Source organism: Haliotis cracherodii, unplaced genomic scaffold (assembly GCF_022045235.1).
Source record: "Haliotis cracherodii isolate W230 unplaced genomic scaffold, xgHalCrac1.p SCAF_16, whole genome shotgun sequence".
NCBI lineage: Eukaryota > Metazoa > Mollusca > Gastropoda > Lepetellida > Haliotidae > Haliotis > Haliotis cracherodii.
This window is the reverse complement of record NW_027266271.1, coordinates 16,643,096-16,665,560: the sequence shown is the minus strand read 5'-3', so window position 1 is coordinate 16,665,560 and position 22,465 is coordinate 16,643,096. Positions and strand designations below refer to the sequence as shown.

The following is a 22,465-nucleotide window of genomic DNA, read 5'->3' as shown; positions in this document are numbered from 1 at the left end:
TATGGCCGGAGTAAATGAATACTTTTTGTCCAGGTTGAATGTATACGTAACGTCCCTATTGAATACATACTTTATGTTCCGAGTGAAAAAATACTTTATGTCCCGAAAGAATGAATACATTATGTCTCGGGTAAATGAATACTTATGCCCTGACTGAGCGAATGCATTTTGTCTCGGTTAAATGAATACTTATGCCCTGACTGAGTGAATACATTATGTCTCGGTTAAATGAATACTTATTCCCTGACTGAGTGAATACATTATGTCTCGGTTAAATGAATACTTATGCCCTGATTGAGTGAATACATTATGTCTCGGTTAAATGAATACTTATGCCCTGACTGAGTAAATACATTACGCCCCTAGTGGATGACCTTTTTTCATGTCCCAAGTGAATGATCCTAATGTCCAGAGTGGATGCACACTCTGTGTCCCAACGTATGCATGATGTAAGTCCCTCGAATAATCGTTACGAGTATCTGAGTTGCTTTAAGGCCATCGAATACCTGTCCAAAATGAAGGAATACCTGTACCCAGTGGGTGTATTCAGTCAAAGACTAATCGTACATTCACTCGGTATTCCGATATATCTCATAACAACTCACCCTCTAAATCTTCGCCCTTGAATATGTACTAAATGTAACAGAGACAATGTTGCTGAACTTACCTGGTACAGTAAGGATCGGTATCAAGATGCGCCATTTTGTTGCGGGTCCGAGTCAGAATATTTCCCTAGGAACTTGTGGAGGAGACTTAATGGATCAGCGAAGTAGTTCATTGATTGTCATCGTTTTCCGACGGCGTGGCTCGTTAGTCATAATATCAATCACCTGGTTATCTGTCCCAGATTCAAAAATTCCTTACATGATACAATTACATGGAAAGGGGCATGTGCATAAATGATCAGAACGATGTGGTCTACAAACATTTATTATCATCCGTTAAAGAATTTAGCTACCTGATTGCTATGTACGTTTCATCTTGTAAAAACCCACACGTCTGCAGAACGGCTTGTCCAGATATCATGGCGTCATTGTGTTTGATGTGACGTCATCTGCTTGTTACAACACAATTCAGTTCCCACACTGCGTGAACATTCTGTGAGCTCAACGACGGGCGCAATAATGTAGATCTGTCATACAAATGTATTTCTGGCTCCTACTGCGTCAGAAAGGATGGAACGATGAAAATCGTGGGACTTCTGATAACGGCATTTTGTAAATTTTTATATACGATATATTTTCTATAATCGAAATGTATCGTGTAGAGAAAAACGGAATGTATCTTTTAGAGAGACACGACATGTACCTTCTAGAGATAAACGAACTGTATGTTGTAGAGAAAAACGAAATGTATAGTGTAGAGAGAAGCGAAGTGTATCTTGTAGCGAGAAAGGAAATGTATCTTGTAGCGAGAAAGGAAATGTATCTTGTAGATAGATACGAAATGTATCTTTTAGAGAGAAACGACATGTACCTTCTGGAGATAAACGAACTGTATGTTGTAGAGAAAAAACGAAATGTATCTTGCAGCGAGAAAGGAAATATATCTTGTAGAGAGAAACGAATTGTATCTTGTAGATGCTTTTACCGAATAGGATAAATTCTTTAAAATCATTAAATTGAACTTATCTACCGATCGGATTTGCAAAGACGTATTATTACGAAAATGTTACAATATTTCCTGTTAAATACACTTGATGGGTTCTTTCTTATTCTTCAAAGCTCTTGAACGATCCGCTGGTACCATATCGACAGCTGACATGCAATATAAATGTTAATTTAGATAGATCATATTACATGACAAATCTTTTACGAGGCACAAACAATTTCGACATTTTGGTATATCCATAAAACCCGAATTAATTTGGAAAAAGAGAGAATAATCGTAAACTGTATCGCAGATATTATCACGATTGTATGCCCAGAGTAATATTAATCGTGCTGCCGCACCGAAAAGCGACAGTCGGTATTTCAGTCAGACTACACCTTGGCTCCGATTGGTTGAAGAGTAAACCAGGCATCGGTAGAAAGGTGTTACTTAATCACTCGTACTTGACATCCCCGTGTTTACAGAGTTATAGGAGATGTTTAGAAACGTCGAATGTTCTATTTTGTTGGCGGTTGTCTGCCGCCCTTTTATCTAAAAACTCAATTAGTGTGTTAATATACTGAAGAGCAAAAGAAACGTCACCCCCAAGTAACATTGCATGAAAAGTTGTCATTTAAATATCTCGGTAATTTTTGTCAAAGTTTCTAAAATTTAACATTTTTGTACATTAACGTTTATTTTTCCTTGTCCGGAAAATGAAATTTGATGATAAAAAAACAAAGCAGATGACAATAAAACCGATCGCAACGGCCATGGTAACCCGATGCATGTGAGTTCCGAGCAAATTGAAAAATAATGAACATGCGTTCCCCCATTGTTTGCCCTATAAAAATCTCCCCAGATCGGATAACATTCATTCGTTATTGAATTGCTACCACATGCCAAGATTGACAAGAAATCAGCGACACCAAGCCCTTGGACGATTGCAAGCTGGACAAACCGCCCGGCACGTAGCCAATGCATTTCAAGTCCACGTAAGGACCATATACAGGCTCTAGCAACGGTAACAGACCACCAACACTACAGATGACCGATCACGTAGTGGAAGACCAAGGGTCACCACGCGATGTCAGGATCGTCAGATTGTGCAACAGCATCTTCAAGATCGCTTTGTTACTGCTGCGGAAACTGCTCGACAGACCATTAGCGCGGACACCGTGCGTCGACGAATGACGAGCAGACACCTCCACTTTCACTGGCCACACCGAGGACCCATTTTGACACAACGTCATCGCCGGGACCGTCTTCAGTGGGCAACATAGCACCTGCATTGGCGCCACCAGCAGTGGAGAAGAGTCCTCTTCTCAGACGAGAGCCGTTGCTGTATCTCAACAGCAGATGGGAGAGAGAGAGAGAGAGAGAGAGAGAGAGAGAGAGAGAGAGAGAGAGAGAGAGAGAGAGAGAGAGAGAGAGAGACAGAGAGAGAGAGTGAGAGTTTGGCGACGCCGTGGGGAACGTTATTCGGATGCTTGTGTTGTTGAGAGAGACTCGTAGGGTGGTCCGAGCATTATGATGTGGTGTGGAATTGGTCTTGAAGAGAGAGGTTCGCCCTTTGGTCTTCCAGAACATCGGTCCAGGGAGAGGCAATGGTGTCACAGCAGCTCGGTACATTGCTTAAGTCTTGAGACCACACACCATACCTCATTTGGCACGTCGCCGCAACCAAGAGTGATAACACCCGAGCCCACACTGCGAGAGCAACAAGAGACTTCCTCCAGCAGAATGGCATCAGAACCTTTCAGTGGCCTGCCCTCAGTCCAGATTTAAATCCCATTGAACACCTGTGGGACGAGATTCAAAGACGGCTAAATGACGTCCGACCAAGGCCGACAACTGCAGCTGAACTGCGTCAGGCGTTCCTCAGTGTGTGGGCTCAAGTGACTATGGCCTTCATCAACCGCCTCATCCATTCCATGTATCGGCGTTGCACGGCAGTCATCAATGCACATGGCGGACACATGAGATACTGACTTGTGATGCCATTTGCTCAGAGACTAGTGTTGTGTTTCACTTTAAGAACATTTGACACTTTAATTTCAACTTTGATGATCAACATTGCCAAGTTTCATCTTTTTAGTATGTCTTAAAGTATGTTTACAGTGTTTGGACAAATAAGGTTTCTCATATATCTATCCATGGTGACGTTTCTTTTGCGGTTCAGTATACTTCAAGATAAAGCACCGTACAATCACGAAATGACACTCCACCCCTCACCCCTACGAGCGGCTATTGTTTTACTCAAGTCTTTAATGAATTGCTGGTCAACTCAGCTTGAGATGTATTCTCAGGGACAGGTGATTACTTCGGAACTAATTTATATTAGCAGAGGAATATTTCAGGGCGATTCTTTGAGTGTTTTGCTTTTCTGTTTGTCACCAAAACCTTTAAGCTTTTTGCTTAGCAAAGAGGAAGGTTATCGTCCTGGACCATCCTCAGCACAGATCCCCAACACCCCTTACTCACCTCCTTCACATGACCCTGAACTTCTTGCCAAAGGAGAATCCACTCTAAAAAACAGATTGAACTTTGCCCATTCTCAGCTCTAGCAGCCTATACTCACCCCATTCACACCCCTTGCAGCCTATACTCACCCCATTCACACCTCTAGCAGCCTATACTCACCCCATTCACACCTCTTGCCTATACTCATCTCATTTCTATATCTAGCAGCCTATACTCATCTCATTTCCACATCAAACAGCCTATACTCATCTCATTTCCACATCTAGCAGCCTATACTCATCTTATTTCCACATGAAACAGCCTATACTCATCTCATTCCCAAATCTATCAGCCTATACTCAACCCACTTCTCAGTTTGATCAGCCTAAACTGACCCCATTCTCAGCTCTAGCAGCCTATACCCACCTCATTCACACCTCTAACAGCCTATACTCATCCCATTCACATATCTAGCAAATCTGGAGTTCAAAGGTGAATTCTCGCAATAAAGTCAAAGCCACAATTAATTAATTATGCTTGATGCTTGAAATTGATACAAAATTCTTTGGAATAGGCCCGTATACAACCTCAGGCCTATCCAGGCCAACAACCCTGATCTTGTCGTGTTAAATAAATCCAATGAAATCATTTATATAATTGATTTTTCTGTTCCTTTTGACACTTGACACAAGATTCAGGAAATGTCACACTTGCATCCCAAATACCAAGTTGTCCGACTCCCTATTGTTCTCGGAGGTTTAGTACCTCCAATTCTGTTGACTTACATTGGGAGAGTACCCGGGTTTGCTACCAGGAATACAGCCCTTCTGACAATCTGGAAAATGCAGAAGGCTGCAGTGTTGAGGAGTCTTCACATTTTCCGAAAAGTTCTGGTTGGGTTTGACCCATGCAGCACTTCCTGGGGAAAGTCCCATTCGCTGTCTGAACTGCATGTGGACCCTGAGCTGATGATGAGCCTAACAAACCAGACTGCCAGGGTCACCCAAACCCTCTTTTCTGCAAAAGTATTTTAATCTGTAAATAACAGTGATGATGATGATGGTGATGCCACTCGCAGGCATGCTCTAAGGGCATACAAACACACGGTCAAGAAATGTCAATATTGCTGAAAATTGATGGGTCTTTAGTCGTGATTTAAAGGCGGTTGATGAAGGGGGTGCATCAGAAGTGTAAAGGAAGAGTGCCCATAACAGTGCAGCAAACGATTAACCAAACTGCTATTGTATGTTTTACTACACACAATATGATCAATATGATATCGTCAATTCAATCACAATTGTTTAACACGCCCATCATCAGTGGAAGTCTGTGTTCTGAGATCTAAGCCAGAACGCGAGCTTTAAACTTAGATCAAAAGTAGATCTAAGCCAGAACGCGTGCTTCAAACTTAGATCAAAAGTAGATCTAAGCCAGAACGCGTGCTTCAAACTTAGATCAAAAGTAGATCTAAGCCAGAACGCGTGCTTCAAACTTAGATCAAAAGTAGATCTAAGCCAGAACGCGTGCTTCAAACTTAGATCAAAAGTAGATCGGATGCGTTTTTCTCGACTTCGGTACAGACGACCGTGGTGTCGCATGTCCAATTTACAATATAAATATAGTTTGCTCTTTCGTGAATGGCGTTCTAGCTTACTGCACACCATAGAGTAATCGCGATATTTAGTGAATATGCAGGTGCTGGGTTTAGCATGGAATGTCTTCCTGGAGAGAAGGTTCTCCAAAATGTGGATCCGGAGTTGTGAGAGAATACCCCACTAGCCATATCCCTTCGTAAGAGCAACAGGTGCTGTCTGTTAGAATAATTAGAGTCAGGGTGAAATTCCTAATGATAACCGACAAAGATGTCTCAGATTTCCGACAATAAACCCCCTCTCTGCGGTGGCTCACTCAATAACAAGGGAGTTCATTGTTTTACATGCGTCATCATAGTTTCATTTTAAAAGGAGAGGTTGGATAACGGCACGTTTTTGACCTTGTTTACTTACAAACAATCTGGAATAATGGTTAAAAAATGATCAGACATGATACAAAGGTGACAAGTAACCCTTTTCTCTCTCTGACTTGCAAGTGTTATTTACTTCTGACATGTTTAAGTACACAAGAAATGAGGGAAAAGGAACGATCTATCGAAAATCTAAAAAACAAAAAAGTCCGTGACCCAAGATGTGTTTTTACCACATGTTTTTTCTACAGTCAGCTTGTGTTAAAGAATTGCTCTTGTTCTAATATGAGAAAAAATCGCTTCCTTGTAACCTCCACAAATTGGCCTTTTGGACACATTTTAGCCTCACGTATGCATTTAGTGTTGTCATAAGTGGCAAACATGCAGCTGGTGAATTGAACAAAGTCTACTTCCCTCTTCTTATGAACACATCTGATCATTTTCAAATTGATTTTCATTTTGTTTTCCTGATCTAGAGAGTAAATTTAGTTGGAACGAAATGTTTAAGTTTGAATTGTTGAAATTATTTTCGATTCCTTTCCTTCCAAATTCGTTGATAACTTCATTAATTCGAGGCAGGAACAGAGTTGCGTTCGGCATGGAGACATGCTTATCGCATCCATAATTAAACGTGTTTCTTAAAATGTATCCGAAAAGCTTCGATTTAGTTCATTTTTCTCTGCATTCGCCTAACTTTGAAATTCAACTGTCATGGAGGCATATGACGCTATAGCCTTTCAGAGTGACGTCAAGTCTATTAGGGGCACGGGTGGCCCAGTCGTCTCAGTCGTCAGAGTTGTGTCCCTTGGGCACGCCAGAAACCTATGGTCGTGGGTTCAAATCCCGGTTCGCCTCGATTATGTTTCTAGGTTTGTCAGCACCACGCCCGTGCTCGTTGGTTTCACCGAAGTGGTAAACGTCTGAGACCTGCATCAATTCAGGCTTTCCTCCCACATTAAGCTAACACGCCGTGTGAAACTGGAATACTGTTAAAAGCGGCGTTAAACCCAACTCACTCACACTCACTCATGTCTATCTCCTTTCTGTTGGTGAATACGCAGAGAGCTAGGGATATTTCTTTAAATATATTTAACATATCGATAGACAAAAAACATTTTTAGTCCTGAGGGTGTTATGATCACTAGTATTGGATGCGCGAACACATTACTTTTAGAAACCTACGGCTAATGACGTCGGTTCTAAATGAAATGTACGGCCATAAAACGGAAAATAACTCATTGTAATCTGAAAACCATATTGTTTATATCCTTACTGGCATATTGGAAAGGCACATGAGACATTTTTGCAACACCAAGCAGAAGTAGCCTTTGATATTGGTGAAAATTAACTGAAAACGGATATATATTGCTATGAAGATGTTTCTCGTCCGGTTATAACATTTGGGATTCCACGTTAGAATTGCTCCTCATGAAGCTATTCTTGTCGTAATAGGTGACTTAATTATCTGCTCGTGTTCGGTCAGCGCTCTCCGACGACAGGCATCGCTGCTCACCATATCAATCACTGGTTTGCCTCGTCCTGACTCGATTTTTTTTACAGCCTGCCTTCGTATAGCTAGAAAATTGCGTCCGGTGGAAGCGTAAAAAGTAACATTTCTATAGCCTCGACACACTCATCTCCATTGCAATTGAGCATACCATTTCCATAACATCTGGGTGGCCCAGTCGTCTAAGGCGCCCCGATTCGCTGTGCAGAGTTGCGTCCCTTGGGCACGCCAGAAACCTATGATTGGGGGTTCGAATCCTGGTTCGCCCCAATTATGTTTCTTGGTTAGTCATCACCATACCCATGCTCGTGGGTTTCACCGAAGTGGTAAACGTCTGAGACGTGCATCACTTCGGGCTTTCCTCCTACATTAAGCTGACGCGCCACGATACAACTTGAATTCTGTTAATTCTTACCTTACTCACTCACTCATACCATCAGACTTCAGACATGAGATTCTCACTGCCTGTACGTGTACGTCACGTATGCATGCCAGAAAGAATAAGAACGGTGTAAATCTTTTAAAATAAAAATCGTTTGTTATGCCACAGTTGAACAATAACTACGAATATCAAAATTGTATGGTTGTGAAAATATTATTTTTATATCTAAGCTGTTTCGAGGATCGATTTATTTATTTGCCGTTTTTACTTTTATTAGCACTTATCCTTAAAATTGTGCCGTTATATATGCATGTACACCGAGATGTAACTTTATCATTGTATGTATACAAGCGATATGTAACTGTGTAAATCTTTATACACACCACCTATTTATCATTCGCATCTTTTTCAACTTCAGGAAAGATTGGTGACGCTACCTGTGGCAGTGATGAAGATTGCTCGGCTGCTGTTGCCAACAGCATCTGCTCCAAGGGCGCGTGCGTGTGTATCAGCGGTTATCGTGTGACGTCAAACAACAACCAATGTATACTTAGTAAGTTTAATGCAACAACCTTTTGCTTTAGAAAACCGGTCATTAAAAGATATGCAATCGTCTCATGTCAACCTTCGTTTAATAATTCCATTCTCAGTCAGATTCTGTCAACTGCTTCCTGGATATTGATTTTCACAGACAAAAATAATGCGACTTTTTTATGTGATTTGAAACTTTTGATAAACCAATCAGAATCAATTGCTTTCCAAAGGCATGGAATATTATCTTTTTGGCATTGGCATGCAGATAGTCTGTGATGTTCCAGGACAACAAATGGTTGATATATTGTAGATAATCTGTAATGTGCCAGGTGAGATGAGGTTCAGGGGTTTAACGTCGCGTTGAAGATTACTACACTTATACAGCTACGTGCATTCACGTGTGTATGTGTGTGTGACTGCTTGTACTGGTCCGGACTAATGCCGATTTCTAGTGCTAGCCCACTGAGATACCATCCCACAGTTTAAGATAAATACCCCACTAAAACACAGTATACTGACTCCGCGCCTACCAGTCCTTGTTTTATCCGCTTAATGACGAGCTCAAGGCAGGGTAACAATAAATACCACCTCTTAACGTCTTTTGGTATGACGTTGCCAGGGATCGAACCACCGACCCGGGCATACGCTTAACCACTAGACCACGGAGGCGGTCTAATGTATCAGAACTACCAGTGGTTAATATAATAATCAAAAGTCTAGGTTGTCAGGTTAAAATAAAATACAATCGGCACTGACACGCACTGATCTTTATATCCCTTTAAAGACGAGAACGCGAGGAAATAGAATAGCGCATTCTCGCGTTCTATGCTTATTAGAAAAGGTACTCTGTAAAAAATCTCCAAGAGAATGCAAGAATATAAGAATTTTGTCAAATCTCGCGTTCACGTGATTTCGCAATCTTGTCATTTATCCATTTAAAGGTCGCGATCTCGAGTACGCTTCCAAGTGTCTCCAAAGGAAAGTAGCCATCTATTATGCATCCGGTTTCGAGTAAAATATATTTATTATGATATTTCATGTGCATGTATGACAGACTTTATGTGAGCAACTATTTTTCAGGAAAAGTCGCTGACAAATGCAGCGTCCACAGCGACTGTACCGATGCCGTGGCACACAGCAACTGCACCAAAGGCGCCTGCACTTGCAACTCCGGATTCTATGGCAACCCTAGAGGCACGGAGTGCACAGTCCGTAAGATCGGAGATCGTTGTAGCATTAACTCAGACTGCACAGATGCAGTTGGAAACAGCACTTGCAGAAGCAAAATGTGCACGTGCAAGCCTGGATTTAGGGTAGGCGATGACGACAATGAGTGCATCATGAATAAAATCGACGATTTCTGTTTCTTTGATATGCACTGCAGCGATGCTATTCCAAATAGCTATTGCAAGGACTCAAAATGCGCGTGTGAAGTTGGATACAGGGTTGTTAAAGAAAACACGAAATGCCTAAAACGTAAAATCGGGGACCCAACCTGTAAAGTCCATGACGATTGCAGGTCTGTCATAGCTGACTCGGAGTGCCGAGGGTCAATGTGCGTCTGTCGGTCTGGTTTTCTGGCAAGTCCTGAGTTGGATTCCTGTGACCTCCGAGGTATTGATGATGCCTGTGCCGTTCATGCCGATTGTTTTGATGCTGTGGAGCACAGCAACTGCACCGACGAGGCGTGTGTGTGTGACATGGGGTATTATTCGAGTGACACTGGTTATGAGTGCATTATTCGGACTATAGGAAGTAAATGCGAAGTAGACAGTGATTGTCGTGCAGTTTCCATGGGTAAATGTGTTAATAGGATTTGTGAATGCGCGTCAGGGTACCACTCTATAACCTCGGGTACCGATTGCGAACAGCGCAGAATAGGTGATGCAACATGCACGACAAACCGAGACTGCTTCGACGCTATCCTTGACAGCAACTGCACCAACGGGGCGTGCACCTGCAATTCTGGGTTTTATCAAAGCTCTGATAAATCTAAATGCATCCTTCGCAAAATAAATGATTTTTGTTTTATGGCCACGCCCACTGACTGCTCTGACGCCGTGGCAAATAGTGTCTGTCTCAACTTCGTGTGTAAATGCGTTTCCGGATTTTACCCTTCTAGGGATTTCAGAAAGTGTATTAAACGGAAGATATACGACAACACCTGTTTCAGCGACACGGACTGTCACGATGCTGTTCGGAACAGCAATTGTACCAAAGGCACGTGTTTGTGTGATTCGGGGTTCAAGGTCAACGTGTACAACTCCTCTTGTATACGACGTCAAGTCAATGATGAGTGCGCTCTGGATACAGACTGTAGAGATGCAATTGATAGCAGCATCTGTGATAACAACAGATGCTCCTGTGTACCAGGGTATAGGACGTCCAACGACAGAAACACATGCATAAAACGGAAGATTGGTGATGCGTCTTGCAACGTCGACAGTGACTGTTTCAACGCCGTTCCCAACAGTAATTGCACAAATGGCGTCTGCTACTGTGACTCTGGCTACAGAAGTGAAGACGCGCAAGACCTTTGCACAAAGCGGGTCATTCATGACGCCTGTGACATTGACACTGATTGTTCTGACGCCGTGTTGCATAGCAACTGTGAGGGCGGCGTGTGTGAGTGTAACGGTGGGTTCTACGTCACCGGAAACATGACGTTCTGTATCCAGCGTAAAATAGGTGATAGTAACTGTAAATCTGACTCTGACTGTTCTGACGCAGTCCCCGACTCAATGTGCTTGAATAACACCTGTACGTGCGTGTCCGGGTCTCACCATACTGATGACTTCAAGATATGCGTGCTCAGAGTGGTTGGAGATGTCACGTGTAAGGTAGACGCCGATTGCAGCGACGCCGTTGCCAATAGCAACTGTACATCTGGCACGTGCTACTGTAATTCTGGCTTCTACGATGAAAATTATAGAACAGAGTGTGTTAAAAGTAAGTATGATGCTTGTAGTTGTCAAATATATAAAATTCACTTTTTGTTGGCGATACTGCGATTGTCTGATGGTCGTGTATACCCGTCCTCTCTGCTCACCAATCCATCTGTCGGTATCTATACATCCCCGTCTCTGCTCACCAATCCATCTGTCGGTATCTATACATCTTCGTCTCTGCTCACCAATCCATCCGTCGGTATATATACATCCCCGTCTCTTCTCACCAATCCATCTGTCGGTATCTATACATTCCCGTCTCTGCTCACCAATCCATCTGTCGGTATCTATACATCCCCATCTCTGCTGACCAATCCATCTGTCGGTATCTATACATCCCCGTCTCTGCTGACCAATCCACCTGTCGGTATCTATACATCCCCGTCTCTGCTGACCAATCCATCTGTCGGTATCTATACATCCCCGTCTCTGCTCACCAATCCATCTGTCGGTATCTATACATCCCCGTCTCTGCTCACCAATCCATCTGTCGGTATCTATACATCCCCGTCTCTGCTGACCAATCCATCTGTCGGTATCTATACATCCCCGTCTCTGCTGACCAATCCATCTGTCGGTATCTATACATCCCCGTCTCTGCTGACCAATCCATCTGTCGGTATCTATACATCCCCGTCTCTGCTGACCAATCCATCTGTCGGTATCTATACATCCCCGTCTCTGCTGACCAATCCATCTGTCGGTATCTATACATCCCCGTCTTTGCTGACCAATCCATCTGTCGGTATCTATACATTCCCGTCTCTGGTCATCAATCCATCTACTGGTATTTATATATCCACTTCTCTGTTCACTTATCGATCTACTAGTATCAAAATACCCGACCTCTCGGCGCACCAGTACATCTACCAGTATCTATATAATCATCCTCTCTGCTAAAATAAACCCAATACTCACTCGTATCTTCCTCTCTGCTCACCAATACTGCTACTAGTACATATATGCCCACCAGAAAGCTAACTGCAGCTCATGTGTCTATGATCTCTATTTAATCAACAATCTACTGGTATTAATGTTTACATGGTCTGTCTTTCATCACCCATCTACTGGTATTAATGTGACCATTGTCTCAATTCCATCACCCATCTAATGCTATTGATGTGTCTATGGTCTCTTTTTCATCACCCATCTATTGGTGTTAATGTGTCTATGATCTCTATTTAATCACCCGTCTACTGGTAATAATGTGTCCATGGTCTCTATTTCTTCACCCATCTACTGCTATTGATGTGTCCATGGTCTCTATTTCATCACCCATCTACTGGTATTAATGTGTCTATGGTCTCTATTTCATCACCTATCTACTGGTATTAATGTGTCCATGGTCTCTATTTCATCGCCTATCTACTGTTATCAATGTGTCCATGTTCTCTTTTTCATCACCTATCTAATGGTAATAATGTGTCTATGGTCTCTATTCCATCACCCATCTACTGATATCAATGTGTCCATGGTCTCTATTTCATCACCCATCTACTGGTATTAATGTGTCTATGGTCTCTATTTCATCACCCATCTACTGGTATTAATGTGTCTATGGTCTCTATTTAATCACCCATCTACTGGTATTAATGTGTCCATGGTATCAATTCCATCACCCATCTACTGCCATTGATGTGTCTATGGTCTCTATTTCATCACCCATCTATTGGTGTTAATGTGTCTATGGTCTCTATTTAATCACCCGCCTACTGGTAATAATGTGTCCATGGTCTCTATTTCATCACCCATCTACTGGTATTAATGTGTCCATGGTCTCTATTTCATCACCCATCTACTGTTATCAATGTGTCCATGGTCTCTATTTCATCACCCATCTACTGGTATTAATGTGTCCATGGTCTCTATTTCATCACCCATCTACTGTTATTAATGTGTCTATGGTCTCTATTTCATCGCCCATCTACTGGTATTAATGTGTCCATGGTCTCTATTTCATCGCCTATCTACTGGTATTAATGTGTCCATGGTCTCTATTTCATCACCCATCTACTGGTATTAGTGTGTCCATGGTCTCTATTTCATCGCCCATCTACTGGTATCAATGTGTCCATGGTCTCTATTTCATCACCCATCTACTGCTATTGATGTGTCCATGGTCTTTATTTCATTACCCATCTACTGTTATCAATGTGTCCATGATCTCTATTTTATCACCCATCTACTGGTATTAATGTGTCCATGGTCTCTATTTCATCACCCATCTACTGTTATTGATGTGTCCATGGTCTCTATTTCATCACCCATCTACTGGTATTAATGTGTCCATGGTCTCTATTTCATCACCCATCTACTGTTATTGATGTGTCCATGGTCTCTATTTCATCACCCATCTACTGGTATTAATGTGTCCATGGTCTCTATTTCATCGCCTATCTACTGGTATTAATGTGTCCATGGTCTCTATTTAATCACCCATCTACTGGTATTAATGCGTCCATGGTCTCTATTTCATCGCCCATCTACTGGTATTAATGCGTCCATGGTCTCTATTTTATCGCCCATCTACTGGTATTAATGTGTCCATGGTCTCTATTTCATCACCCATCTACTGGTATTAATGTGTCCATGGTCTCTATTTCATCGCCTATCTACTGGTATTAATGTGTCCATGGTCTCTATTTCATCACCCATCTACTGCTATTGATGTGTCCATGGTCTTTATTTCATCACCCATCTACTGGTATTAGTGTGTCCATGGTCTCTATTTCATCGCCCATCTACTGGTAATAATGTGTCCATGGTCTCTATTTCATCACCCATATACTGGTATTAATGTGTCCATGATCTCTATTTCATCGCCCATCTCCTATTATCTAAACAACTTCACTTTGTTGCAGGGAAAATAGGCGACGCTACGTGCTTCCGTGATTCTGACTGTTCTGATGCAGTTGCCAACAGCAATTGTACCTCTCGCATGTGTCTGTGTAATTCTGGTTACCATGCCAACACCAAGAAAACCACATGCAACATGCGAAAGATCTATGACACCACATGTCTTATTGACTCCGACTGCAATGACGCTGTCCCCAAAAGCCACTGTGTTGGCGGGGTGTGTTTGTGTTTACTTGGCCACAGTGTGAACAAGAAGAGGACGGTTTGCACCGAACGTCGAATTTACGATACAACTTGTGAAAAAGATATTGACTGCAACGCAGCGGTGACCAACAGTAACTGTACAGATGGCACGTGCTACTGTAATTCCGGTTACTATAGCAACAAATTCAATGATACCTGTACAAAACGCAAAATTGGAGACTCTTGCATATTGGACACTGATTGTAATTATGTCGTTGCCATGAGCGCATGCGTGAAATCTAGATGCACGTGCCTATCGGGATACCAAGTAGATGATACGAAGACTACGTGTACGAAGAGGAAGATATTCGATTCTACGTGCACGGTTGACGCTGACTGCTATGATGCCGTTACCCATAGCAACTGCTCCCGTGGAATATGCAAATGTGATTCGGGTTATCATGTGTCCACCAACAAGACTATGTGTATTCTTAGTAAGTAGTGAAACTAACCCAAACCCATTAGCCTACCTTGAAACTCCTGTAATTGGCACACCTTTATTCAGACATACTCATAGCACAAGGAGGGGCGGTCGGATAGCCCAGTGGTTAAAGCGTTCGCTCGTCACGCCGAAGACCCCGATAGGGGTACAATGTGTGAAGCCCATTTCTGGTGTCGCCCGCCGTGATATTGCTGGAATAATGCTAAAAGCGGCGTAAAACCCTACTCACTCACTAACAGCACAATGACCGGCGACGATCCGGGTTTGAATACGTCTTCGGCCATTCATTCTTGCCGTAAATGGTGACTATGCTTGTCTTAAGAGGCGACTAACGGGATCGGGTGGTCAGGCTCGCGGACTTGGTTGATACATGTCATCGTATACCAATTGCGTAGATCGATGCTCATGATGTCAATCACGACTCAATTTTGCACAGACTGCCGTCATATAGTTTAAATATTGCTCAGTGCAGCGTTAAAAAACAAACAAACAATCAGAGCACAAGAGTGTAATATCGGTGCCCCGTCTGTTTCCACATACGCATTACTTGTATGTGGGTTCTATGACTTCGAGATATCACGGTTTATCCACCTATAAGATATCTTTCTGCGTGAAAGTGGAAGGTCGCTTCAGCCATTTTCAAAGCATGTAATTATGTTATTACCAAACATAAAAATCCATATTTCAAATGTTTGGCTACATTCATGTACATACTGAAGAGACAATAAACACTGTATTCCAGAATACATGGACATAATCTCTGAAATATGAGACAATCCGTGTTTGGAAATACTGTTCGAAAAGAAATAATTCTACTCTTTGTTTGAATTGGCGGTCCAGTGATTACATCGCCGTTTTCCCCCTCTGCAATATGTAATACATATTTGTACATATTCAGTATGTTCATGTTCTTCCAGGAATGATTGGTGATGCTTCCTGTGTGATAAACTCTGACTGCAATGCCGCCGTCCCGCACAGCTGGTGTAGCGAGGGAACATGCACGTGCGACTCCGGATATGACGTCACACACTTAAAAACTGCGTGTGTCAAGCGTAAGTTGCCCAGCTGACAGCGCCGGTTGAGAAGCTTTGGAGGAAGATTCGTTGAATATTTTTTATTTTCTACATGTTGTTGATCATTTTAGTTTCTTGGGAGCAAATGAGATTACCTTTAGTTTTGTTGGAGTTTATTCTTTATGTGCAATACATCTGCGCAAGCGAATAATTAATGTTATATTAGCTTTTTTAATTTTGCTTACAGTAACCCTTGTTTAAATAGTACTAATATTTACTTTTCAGTTTAATTTGCAGAGAGGCCTACAATCTTAATGTTGTTCATGTTATAACCAAGTTCAGGAGATTTAGTCAACGAACACATATTGCTATATTTTTATACGTCCGGGGAAACCTCACTAATCTGGACCTACTTAATCCGGAAATCTAACATCCTGATAAATTTGTTCATCAAACATTTGTTAATCCAAACATGTGTTAAACCGGACATTTGTTAATCACATCCGGACGAATTCATTTGACACAACACCGTCCTGATTTGTGAGGTTTCACTGTATACAGAAACTTCCTGTACATTTAATATCCGACCTACATGCTTACAAATTCTATATATGAAAATGTTATCAAACCCAGATTCACCAATCTTTCGTTGAAAGTCTTTTTGACAAGCTTTGGTAACTGACATAGACGAATTGATACATTCAGTAGATATTTTGAAACAGAAGTGAAAGCAGTGGTAATATATATGTTACGTGCATTGTCCCTGACTTGGTTATTTTGCTTTGATAACGTCATAACCTATTCAACATTCATTCAAACTATCATATGTTCCTTATTGACCTCATTTCAGAGCAAAGGACGCCTCACTTACATTGTGTGTAATGCTTGCCCACGCTATTTTCACAAAGAACAAATATACTCTTTGTACGATGTGTTTGGCACAAACTGACTCAACTTCATCCTCGTGAACTAGACTTAGTCAAAGAATTCTCAAAATATCAAATGTGAACATTCGATCTTTATGTCAAAAGAGCTTCATGAAGCGATTGCCGTCTTCAAAGCGTACAGATGTTTTACGACAGCAAAACAAGATTGACTAGTGTTCAGTGGGTCATAGCGTGGGTATTTAGGTTTCTACTAATATGTGTGGTTTTAGTTGCTCAGCAGAAAGTGTTTTCTAGGGCCTTCGTATTTGAGTGAGAGGTGCTATTTCTTCGACCAGTGTCAGCATATTCACCCCAAAAGCTATTGTGATGCTAACGATGCCTGTGTTTGTCCACACGAACACTTTGTTCTTTTTGACAACATCACGTGTCAGCCATGTAAGTATGTTTTCAGTACGGTATACGTATGTTAAAAGCAGGGTCCAGGGCATTCCATAAACAGTGAAACCCCGTTAATCCGAAACCTTATGTATCCGACCCTCCTGTTTAGGAAGTTCTGCCTCATGGACGAATCATGGTGAGAAGGTTCACACAGAGACGTCATTCTATTGGTTGATGCATGTCATCGTATCCCAATTTCGTAGATCGATGCCCATGATTTCAATCACTGGATTGTCTGGTCCAGATTCGATAATTTACTGACCGCCGTCTTATAGCTGGGATATTGCTGAGTGCGGCGTTAAACAATACAAACAAATATTACACCGTGCCCCTGGTTTACTACAGGGGCGATCTCATCAAGAAGATAGTGTCCAGATTAAGGGGGTTTCACTGTATAATCAAGACACATCAGTGTTTGTGACACTAAAGCCAACCTATCAAGTCATATGTTTCCAATCATTGTCGGTGTGATAATGTGTCGTAATATATATGACAAGGGCTATCAATGTGTAGCCTATTGTCATACATTTCTTACAATCTGTCATTAATACATAGGTTTACTCTTTAAATAATGTAGCCTGTCGCAAACTCCAATGAACATTGTCATACATTTCTTACAATCCGTCATTAATACATAGGTTTACTCTTTAAATAACACAAGTGTTAAAAACGTGGACTACCATTCAGATGTGACGGCGTAATGAAATGTTTTATTTATCAATTAGTTAAGTATTAACTACATTAGGATGGCCATATAGAGACTCGTCTCAAAATGTCCAATATGCGAAGAATAAGGGACGATGTTGACGTCAATTATACCAAGTGTGCGTCTTGCAAGAATTATCTACATGTAACTGCAAATGTGCAAAGCAATTTGCATTTCGATACACTCGCTTCTGACAACTGCAGGGCGCGTGGAAACAGGTGCAAGGAACGTTTAGACATTTCAACCGAGCCTATTACTTGCCATAATTAATATCACTCCTGAATTATGATCCTAAATAGATTATAAACATAAAAGTATGCAATCACCTGCCTCAGATATTCATTTGTAATACGAAATTAATTGCGGTACACTCTCAGTTTAAACTTCTTTAAAGCGATCTCTGACACCAAATGCACATTAACGTCATATTGGTGAGATTAATGATGCTTGAATGTAATATGAGAGACTCGTAATGACAAACAGTGTTTAACTTACACGGCATGACACGGCTTGGATCGCTGTTTGCTCCCACATCTGAGGGGTACCGTTTACCTTCTTTGAAATGATAATACATATATTAAGCTAGACTTCGTTGAGAGGAGTTCGTTTTTTTCCTGATTATATTTATGATCGTATTTTTTTATCTGACATTAAATCAAAATGTTTTCAGTTCTTAACGTTCCGCTTCCATCAGGTGTTTGCTAAGATGCCACTCGTGGTCGTTTCGATAGGAAGTAAATAATGACCGTCGAGTAGACGTGGCTTCATCTTTGACCTGTCGTTGATGTGTCTCGTGGTCTGAATACAAACACTTTGCAGCCAAACAAACACTTCAGCGTATCTTTTCATGGATACAAATATTAGGAATAAATGTCGGAAGGTACAATGCAGAGAGAAAACATGAACATGATTCTGAGACAAGTAAATTCGATACTCGTACATTGTATATCTTAATATGTCATTATTATCCTTTAGTGTATGAGTGAGTTAGTGTGGTTTTACGCCGCTTTTAGCAATATTCCAGGAATATAACGTCGGGGGGGGGGGGGGGGGGGGCAGAAATCGGCGTCACTCATTTCGGCTCTTCGGCGTGACCAACGAACACTTCAACCACTAAGCTAACCACCTGTCCATTCTTTAATGCGCAATTTAAACGTGAGATCGTTTATAGTTCTTCAAGGTTAATATGAGGAACTTTCCATATCTATATTTAGCGCTATAGATAACGCACATATAGGTTGTTTCGCTCGTCACGCCGATGGCCCGGGTTCGATTCCCTTCATGGACAGACAGACAGGTTAATTTGGATTAAAGGCCACGTGACCTAAAGTACAGAACTTTTTACATCATAATTTGAGATACCACATGAAGATATACCGACTCAAATTAACAAAATTACTTAATATAAAGAAGACAGTTCTTAAAACATGTGTTAAGAACTTTGAAAATGGCAATAATACATTAATATATGACGAGGTACATAGGCTTTTAAGTGAATAATACTGCTTATTTGACAAGTTAGATAATAACAGTTTACGCTCATCTTCATAATGTTTACAGACATATACAACATAAATTCCATCTTCGATTGCGTTGCAATGTTCACACAGAACATTATCATCTGTCATTGTTGATACATCCCTACGTAGATGCTGCACTCCCAAGGAATAACATCCAATTCTAAACTTTGTAAATAGACGTTTGTACTCCCAAGGCATTTGAAGAGATAAATATCTTTCATAGTCTAACAATGATTTCTGAGCCTTATAAAAAGTTATTACATTTCAGCCAAATTAGGCTTGCCATTTTTGCAAAGAACAGTTGTACACTCTTTCTTTAAACTTGGTAATACAACTTGGTAAAACTACGGTTATAACGAACTCAAAGGGACTACTTATTTTAGTTCGTTATAACCCTAGTTCGTTATAAGCATATAAACAGTATAACTACAGCAAGTAGTCGGGTCCAAAAAGTAAGTTCATTATATCCGTCAGTTCGTTATAAGCGTGTTCGTTATAACCGTAGTTTACTGTAAATAGCTTTGTATCACCAACATCTTGTGAAATCCAAGCGATACCAAAGCCGTAGGAAAATAATAAATTTCCAACATGTGTGGCCCAGTTGGTGCGTTTTCTATCAACAGTAGCTAATAAATAGAGATATCAATTATATGGATATCTATTAAAATTTATAAGAAGCAATCTTGACCAATATTTAACATATTTTAAAAAATAGGTAGTGCACAAAGGAACTCTGTCGCATTCACCATATACAGGAACCTTAGATGATCTATATCCAATGTGTACCAAATATTTACAAAACTTTCGGTGGGCAATTTCTATGATTTCCCTTCTTTGGTAGTCCCAGATTTCGCAGCCATTTAACAAAATGGGTACAATTTTCTTATCAAATAGGTAAAACGTATCTTTAGGAGTAAATTCAAGTCACCTGATCAGGGATTTTACTGGCCACAGTGCTTTAGTAGCCTGTTCAGAAAGTGTTTTACATGTTCTGGTCCAAATGAGTTTTGGCGTTATAACTAAGACACCCTTCATGGGTGCAATGTATGAAGCCTATTTCCGCCATGATATTGGAAGAATATTGCTAAATGCTAAAAGCGGCGTAAAGCTCTACTCACTCACTCATAAATACGCAGAGTACAGGTAGTTTAAAATCCATCGTTAACGTTATTCATACACCTGGTGACTCACCAATGGAAGTAGTGAATACCAAGGGAGCCGCCTTGTTCTCTAATAACATCAACTAGATGCTTATAGTTATTTGCTGTGGATCAGATCCTGTGCAGCTGAACGACTACTGCAATAGGCCTTCCCAGTGCATCACCGCCATCAGCAACAGCTACTGCAGCAGCAACTACACCTGTGTCTGCAACGATGGATACTTCCCAGATACAGACAGTAACGCCTGTCAAAAATGTAAGTTTTGAAGTGAGCGTGTGCATGTAGGCATACTTATTTAAACGATTCGTGACTCTCCTTACAATGTTCTGGTATGTTTGTATAACGTGAAAAGCTGTTGAAATGTTTCTGTTCGTAAGTTAGAGCGTCCTTCCATACGTATTTTCTTCTAAATATACTGCTGAAGGAATGTTCCGAAACAGACATCAAGAAGAAGCCTCCTTACGCGTGAGTCGCACATGGCCTCATTAGCCTCCAAACAATACTCTTTAATCATGTTAGCATGTGCTGTTTGTTTTACCTTTAGACCCCGTGTTGTTGGGGGACAGATGCCTGGATGGTTGGCACTGCAGCAGAACATTGAACCATTCGGAGTGCTCATCAATCCAGAACTGTTCCTGTGTGTATGGCTATACCCCGGTCGAAAACAACACCCGTTGTGTTGAACGTAAGTAAATTAGGGGCGTTTTGTGTGTCAGAGGAGTTGGGTAATAGGGAGGTGAGGCGAAATGGGGTTAACGTCGCGTTCAACATTATTGCACTTATGTACCATGCACGTGTGTGGCTGCTTGTACTGGTCCGGACTGATGCCGATTTTGTAGTGCTAGCCGACTGGGACACCATGCCGCAGTTCAACATGAATATCCCACTCAGGCACAGTATACTGACTCCGAGCCGACCAGTCCTTGTTTAGCTCATAAATGTCAAGCGCCAGACAGGGTAACAACAAGTACCATCTTTTAACGTCTTTTGGTATGAAGCTGTAGAGGTTCGAACCCCGGATCTTCCGCTCTCCGGCTGGACGCTCTACCACTAGACCACGGAGCGGTCTATTTGGGTAGGGTGAGACTGCTCCGGTTCTTGGTTACTGAAGTCCAGAAACTCATGTAATACTGATTTAGGTATGTAGATACAGTTACATATGTTTAGTATGAACAGGGTGAGTGGATGCTGGCCTGACTCGTCTGGACTAAACCATGCATTCTAGGTGCAAAGGGAAACCATTAGTGACATAAAATTGATAGATATTGGCAGCCAAATTGAAATCTAAGATGGCCGCCCTAATGGCGGACCCCCAAAAACTGAGAGCAACATAACATACTGTGACAGATTTGTTGGAGGTAACTGAAGATTGGTCTCGCCCGGGAATTGTTGTTCGAGGCATGTCCTGAAGACATGGTCTGTCACGTCTAATGGGAGACAGGTCTGTTACGTGTCATGGGAGACTGGTCTGTCACGTCTAATGGGAGACTGGTCTGTTACGTGTCATGGGAGACTGGTCTGTTACGTGTCATGGGAGACTGGTCTGTTACGTGTAATGGGAGACTGGTCTGTTACGTGTCATGGGAGACTGGTCTGTTACGTGTCATGGGAGACTGGTCTGTTACGTGTCATGGGAGACTGGTCTGTTACGTGTCATGGGAGACTGGTCTGTTACGTGTCATTGGAGACAGGTCTGTTACGTGTCATGGGAGACTGGTCTGTTACGTGTCATGGGAGACAGGTCTGTTACGTGTCATGGGAGACTGGTCTGCTTTGTGTCATGGGAGACAGGTTTGTTACGTCTCATGGGAG

General features: G+C 41.7%; 1 protein-coding gene across 1 annotated transcript in view; it reads left to right on the top strand.

The window, feature by feature from the left end:
• The window catches only part of LOC139463883 (multiple epidermal growth factor-like domains protein 6), a 108,415-nt gene that overhangs the window by 66,705 nt on the left and 19,245 nt on the right, over positions 1 to 22,465 (top strand). The window contains exons 8-14 of the mRNA XM_071245293.1: positions 8,324 to 8,458; positions 9,520 to 11,388; positions 14,249 to 14,920; positions 15,846 to 15,980; positions 17,123 to 17,263; positions 20,768 to 20,908; positions 21,198 to 21,338. Coding sequence (XP_071101394.1) covers positions 8,324 to 8,458; positions 9,520 to 11,388; positions 14,249 to 14,920; positions 15,846 to 15,980; positions 17,123 to 17,263; positions 20,768 to 20,908; positions 21,198 to 21,338 — 3,234 coding nt within the window. The remainder of the gene's footprint in view (positions 1 to 8,323; positions 8,459 to 9,519; positions 11,389 to 14,248; positions 14,921 to 15,845; positions 15,981 to 17,122; positions 17,264 to 20,767; positions 20,909 to 21,197; positions 21,339 to 22,465) is intronic.